A 6,000-nucleotide genomic window follows, 5' to 3' on the forward strand; every position below is an offset into this window, starting at 1 on the left:
ATGAAGGTACCCAGTGGCCTAGTGGTTAGGATTCAGAGCTTTCACTGGAGGCCCAGGATCAATCCCTGGCGGGAGAATGATCCCACATGACATGTGGCATGACCAAAATACAAAAAAATAAATAATTTTTTAAAAAAAAGAAGATCTTTTAAAAATTAAAATAAAATTTAAAAATGAATCTTCATGCTTCAAAATGTGTTTATCTCCCATAAAAAATCTTTCCCCTCCATTTAAATATGTACCCAATCTTTCAGAAATCTTGCACAAATGATATTTTATTATGGACAATTGAATTTAACAATCTTTATAGGCAAACATTTAGGCATTATAAGCACACAAATTTCAATACACAGAACAACATAGAATCTTATTTGGGGACTATGTGGTTATGCTGTGCTACCTTTATAATTCCTTATCCAGGGTCCAATAACGTAGGCAGGCCCTAAAAATGTAGCAGAAGCATTTCCGCACACTGGTATCCATAATCTAGTTTGTGCAGAAGTGTTTCCACTAGATTCATAGAGTACTCTTTGGAAGAAAAAGGCGAGGACTGGTCACCTGGTTGCCTTTCGGACCTTCTGCAACTCTTCAATGGGCTTCCATTCTTGGTTGATCGTTACAAGCTTTAAAAAAAAAACAAAACAAAATTAAAATGTTTTGTTAGGATCTGTCCATCCTCAAGTCCCCTTTTCAGATCTGTACACAGTTCCCTCTGGAAAAAGTATCACCATAACATTTTTAGCCAAAGAATTACCTCTTCCCATCTCTAATTAAAACAGTAACATGTACCAGTTCTATCCCTCTAAATAAAGTCTTTGGGTTCCTGAGTGTTACAGGGTTAGAGAGAGAGAGCATATACATTTACCCCATTTTCACTTAACAGGTTCTAGATTTTTTTATTTCCTATGATTTTATGTGAACTATAAGCTCAAAAAGTGTATCTGTTCCATGTGAGTGGCTATATAATGTTCCTAGCACAGAGCTGCTGCTGCTGCTTAGTCGCGTCAGTCGTGTCCGACTCTGTGCGACCCCACAGACGGCAGCCCACCAGGCTCCCCCGTCCCTGGGATTCTCCAGGCAAGAATACTGGAGTGGGTTGCCATTTCCTCCTCCAGTGCATGACAGTGAAAAGTGAAAGTGAAGTCGCTCAGTCGTGTCCGACTCTCCGCGACCCCATGGGCTGCAGCTTATCAGGCTCCTCCGTCCATGCGGTTTCCCAGGCAAGAGTACTGGAGTGGGGTGCCATTGCCTTCTCCAATGGGCACTTAAAATTTCCTCACTGTATTTACTCAACAAAGGTACAAATGATCCAAGTTACACAATAAGGGGAAAGACAGAGAGCTGAGGACAAGTCTTGACTTCCAAAGAACTCACATTCAGAGTTTCTCATTTATTCTCACTAGGTAGCTTTAAAGATCCTAAACGCCCTTCACTAAGTCAAGCTGTGTCATTTGAATTCTTTGTTTAAACACACATACACACACACCCCACTCCAGTACTCTTGCCTGGAAAATTCCATGGACGGAGGAGCCTGGTGGGCTATAGTCCATGGGGTCACTAAGAGTCAGACACAACTGAGCAACTTCACTTTCACTTTTCATTTTCATGCACTGGAGGAGGAAATGACAACCCACTCCAGTGTTCTTGCCTGGAGAATCTCAGGGACGGCGGAGCCTGGTGGGCTGCCGTCTATGGGGTCGCACAGAGTTGGACACGACTGAAGCGACTTAGCAGCAGCAGCAGCAGCACACACACACACATACACACACACACACAACTTTCTGGAGAGAGTTTAAGTCATGTTCATTCCGACAGACTACATGTTTGCTGCTGCTGCTAAGTCACGTCAGTCGTGTCTGACTCTGTGCGACCCCATAGACGGCAGCCCACCAGGCTCCTCCGTCCCTGGGATTCTCCAGGCAAGAACACTGGAGTGGGTTGCCATTTCCTCCTCCAGTGCATGAAAGTGAAAAGTGAAAGTGAAGTCGCTCAGTCGCATCCAACTCTTCGCAACCCCACGGGCTGCAGCCTACCAGGCTCTTCCGTCCATGGCGTTTCCCAGGCAAGAGTACTGCAGTGGGGTGCCATTGCCTTCTCCATGTTTACTTCCAAAATATTTAAAATGTAAAAAAATCTTTTCAATAGTCTTACAAATCTACTCATTTGGATGAGTGGATATTAGCTAATTTTGCTTACAGAGAATGCCACTGTCGTTTTTAGGAGTTCCTGTTATTTATCACAATAGACCTTATATTAACTTTTGATAAATAGTGGATAAAATGAGATTATGCATAAACAGACTCATAGATTTCAAAAACAAAATTATGGTTACCAAAGGGGAAAGGTGGGGAAAGAGCTAAATCGGAAGTCTGGAACTGACATATATATGCTTCTATATATAAAATAGAGAACAAGGACCTATGTATAGCACAGGAAGTTCTACTCAGTATTCTGTAATAACCTATATGGGAAAAGAATTGGAAAAAGAATGGATATATGTATGTATGTATATATATATGTATATATATAACTGAATCACTTTGCTGTACACCTGAAACTATTGTAACAGAACATTGGAAATCAACTATGCTCCAACATAAAATAAAAATTAAAGGAGATGATGTATCACAAGAATTATAAAAGTTAATTATCTGAGTGCTTACTATGGGCCAGACACCGTGCTAAAGGGCTCTATCTACTTTATCTTCTTTAAGCCTCTAATCTCTGAGGCAGGGCCTTATTACTGTGCCCATTGTATAGATTCTGAGAACCTCAGAGAGACCAAGTTGTCTAAAATCACCTGTGAATAATGGAGCAAGGATGTGAACTAGATCTCCACAATCCTACAGCACTCTCTTTTAACACTACACTAAATGGCACCCTAAACATGAAAGTTATTACATCTATTTTGCAGACAAAGGTGCTAAGGTTTGGGCTAAGTATAAATCATATTTTAATGTAGCAATACCTTTTTGGGTACAGTAGGATCCACAGTTTCCCAAGGTTCTGGATTTCTTTTTCGATCAAGGCTAAAAGAAAAAGAAAGCTGATTAAACATTAAAGTAAGTGCATTTAAACCAACTCTGATATTGGGTTTATACTACTCTAGGGACAGACTCAGAGTGCATACTTAGGCATTCATTGCTAACTGAAATTGATGGAACAGTTCTTTTCAAAGCTTCACAGTTTGGCTCACACATTAAGGATCAATTCCTTTGCAGGGTACAAGGTCTGTAGTGCCTTTATAGTGCTAGACTGGAAAATGTTCTCATAAGCTGAGAGCAAAGAGAGTGAAAGTGCCAGGCTAAGAGCAAGCAGATAAGCTCTTGCCCCAGTTTCTGGGAGGGGCAGAAGGGCTCAGCTTAAACCCTGAAGGTGGTGAACTGCCAGAACCTCCCATTATTGCCTATGGAGCCCTGTGCCGGGCCAAGATCAGTTTCAAGTTTTTCTGTTCCTTTTATTCCAGGATACATGGTACTTTACCTTATATCCAGGGCAGAAATTAGGTTTATTGTAGACAACTGTAGAAATTAGGTTTATTATCAGTCAACTTTACCACATTAGGAAAGACCTTTCTAGTAAACTGACATTTTAAAATGTCATTAAAATGATGATTTAAGATTGATGATATATATCCCAAAAGACTATCCAAGAACTTTACATTTCAAAATGTATGTTTTAAAAAAAGCAACTTCATTTTGCTGCAGGAGAAGAGGACATGAAAGGTCAAAATGGATGATAGGATATTTAGATACAAGAAACAAGCTTATTCTATCAATATCATCATTTAATAGCCTTCTGAAACCTGGATGCTTTCTGGCCCTGACTCCCAATTCACAATTCGACATTCTTATTCTCTGGGAAAAACCAGGAAACTGATACCATGCATTTCATAAACTGAAGGTCAACCTAACACTACTAAAAACGTTTCTATAAATGATGAATGCTTACTTACATCACATCGGTTTTTCGAAGGGAATACACACCAAATGACAAAGCTCCAGTCGCTGCCACGGTCATGAAAAACACCAAAGGAATAAGCTAACAGAGAACAAAATATTCCGATGTTTCAATGTGAAACACTTGAAATATAACAGAATAGCTCTATATCATTTTATACTTTTTCCAAATCATCTGTTCATCTTTAAAAGTTAATCTTTTTAGCCAAAATTTTCAATTGCTTTAAAAACTTACTTCCTTCTTTTTCATCAGGAGTTGGATAAAGCCCATGATGACTCAGGAGTAGAATCCAAATCTACAGGGGGGGAAAAATCCAAGATACTGATCAGAACTCAGCTACTAGGACTCAACCTGGTGGGGGCCAAATCGGCTAACGTATCCCAAAGCCAGCCTCGAGCCAGATGATCAGCGCCTTCATCCGAGGGAGGCTCACCTGGGGGACCCGGCGGGACCTCACGAGCGGAGATGCTAACGCCCAGAACCGAACCCTGACGTCAACCTCCGCGCCTTATATACCAACCCCGCCCGCCCCGGAGAGCCGGCCGGAGCGTTCTGGTCACGCGGGACGCGCGGGTGCTGTGCGGGGCTGGACTCGTTTTCCCAGCCGGGTGCCCGGCAACTGGGCGCCCCCTGCAGGACTCCTTGTCCGCAGTCGCCGCGCAGCTGGACGCGAGCGCCCCCTGCCGTCGGCTACGGTTCTCAACCTCCGCTCGGAGCGAGCCCAGGCTGAGCGTTAGCGCCCCTGCAACTGAGAACCAGGAGAGCTCGGATAGCCAAAACTGGTGAAAAGCAACCCCTCTAAAAGGAGATCCGGAAAAGGAGCCGCAGAAACGAGGGTCCCATGGGAGGCTCCTTGGTGCAGGCAGGTAAATTAGAATTAATCCAAGTCACATTAAAAGCTCCAAAAATGGGATGTGGCACACATATGAACTGTTAAAGTTCCTTCCAGAATAATTCCTCGTTGCCTTGATTTTTTACCATTTAAAAAAAAAAATCAGGATGTGAGGGAGAAGAAACAAAAAGAATCAACCGGAGAGCTTTCCAAGAGAAGATTTCTTAGATGACCCTGAAGGCTGGCTACGGAAACATGCAGGCGGCTGCAGAATAACGGGAATAATATTTAAATCAGAATCTGTGTGTCAGACGCTGTACTAGAATCTTTTCGACATTTTCGCAAGATACTTTTTTTAGGCTCAGAGACGCTCTAGTTGCATAGCCAGTAAGTGGCGAAGATGTAATCAGAGCCCATTTCTGTCTGACAATATCACTGTTCTTTCTGCACCCCACTCTTGGCAACTGCAGTTAAGACAAGAGTGCAAGTTCAGTTATTTAAAAAGTTATTTTTAAAAAATTATTTTAAAACTGTTTGAAGTTCAAGCTATAAGTTAATGTAAAATCGAAAACAGTGTTCTCTGAAGGGCCAGATCCAGCTCTGTTCAACCCGGTTTTAGTTCTAGTCATGGACCTTGCATTCAAACCGAGCTGAGTTCAGAGCCCGCCCCTGCCACTCTTTATTAGCTGACTGACTTCAAGGAAACTAGTTAACCTTTATGACTCTCATAAAATGGGGACAAACTTAGCTCAGCAGGGAGCTGGAAAAAATGGTAGACTGTATGCCAAGAATGTAGCATTCTGTTTTGCCTGAGGTAGGCATTCAATCAATAGTAATTGTTATGTGCAAATATTTGTTTTATATACGGCGGAACATAAATATAACTTGTAACCCAGTTACTGACACCTAATTCTTCCTGTGTAACCCGAGTTGTAACTAGAGACATGTGTTGATTACTTCAAAGAAAATTAAACATTTTCTGTAGTTTATATTCACAACAAACTGGAAAATTCTTAAAAGAGATGGGAATACCAGACCACTTGACCTGCCTCTTGAGAAATCTGTATGCAGGTCAAGAAGCAAGTTAGAACTGAACATGGAACAACAGACTGGTTCCAAATCAGGAAAGGAGTACATCAAGGCTGTATATTGTCACCCTGCTGATTTAACTTACACACAGAGTACATCAAGCGAAATGCCAGGCTGGA

The 6,000-nt window shown here is 41.8% G+C and overlaps 1 protein-coding gene across 7 annotated transcripts in view; it reads right to left on the reverse strand.

Moving 5' to 3' along the window:
• COXFA4L3 (cytochrome c oxidase associated subunit FA4L3) overlaps nucleotides 1–4,443 on the reverse strand; it is a 51,552-nt gene extending 47,109 nt beyond the window's left edge. For 4 of the 7 annotated variants that reach the window (XM_081511412.1, XM_081511414.1, XM_081511411.1 and 1 more), the window contains exons 1-5: nucleotides 4,394–4,443; nucleotides 4,195–4,255; nucleotides 3,956–4,041; nucleotides 2,969–3,029; nucleotides 559–623 (exon numbers count right to left, since the gene is read on the reverse strand). In XM_081511412.1, coding sequence (XP_081367538.1) covers nucleotides 559–623; nucleotides 2,969–3,029; nucleotides 3,956–4,041; nucleotides 4,195–4,230 — 248 coding nt within the window. In that variant the 5' untranslated portion in view covers nucleotides 4,231–4,255; nucleotides 4,394–4,443. Of the gene's footprint in view, nucleotides 1–253; nucleotides 624–2,968; nucleotides 3,030–3,955; nucleotides 4,042–4,194 lie in introns of those variants that run through there. The other 3 variants (XM_081511413.1, XM_081511410.1, XM_081511416.1) reach the window with 2 other exon arrangements.
• Between the last annotated feature and the right edge of the window lie 1,557 nt (nucleotides 4,444–6,000).

This window comes from Giraffa tippelskirchi, chromosome 7, assembly GCF_054371585.1.
Source record: "Giraffa tippelskirchi isolate mGirTip1 chromosome 7, T2T-mGirTip1v1.2.pri, whole genome shotgun sequence".
NCBI lineage: Eukaryota > Metazoa > Chordata > Mammalia > Artiodactyla > Giraffidae > Giraffa > Giraffa tippelskirchi.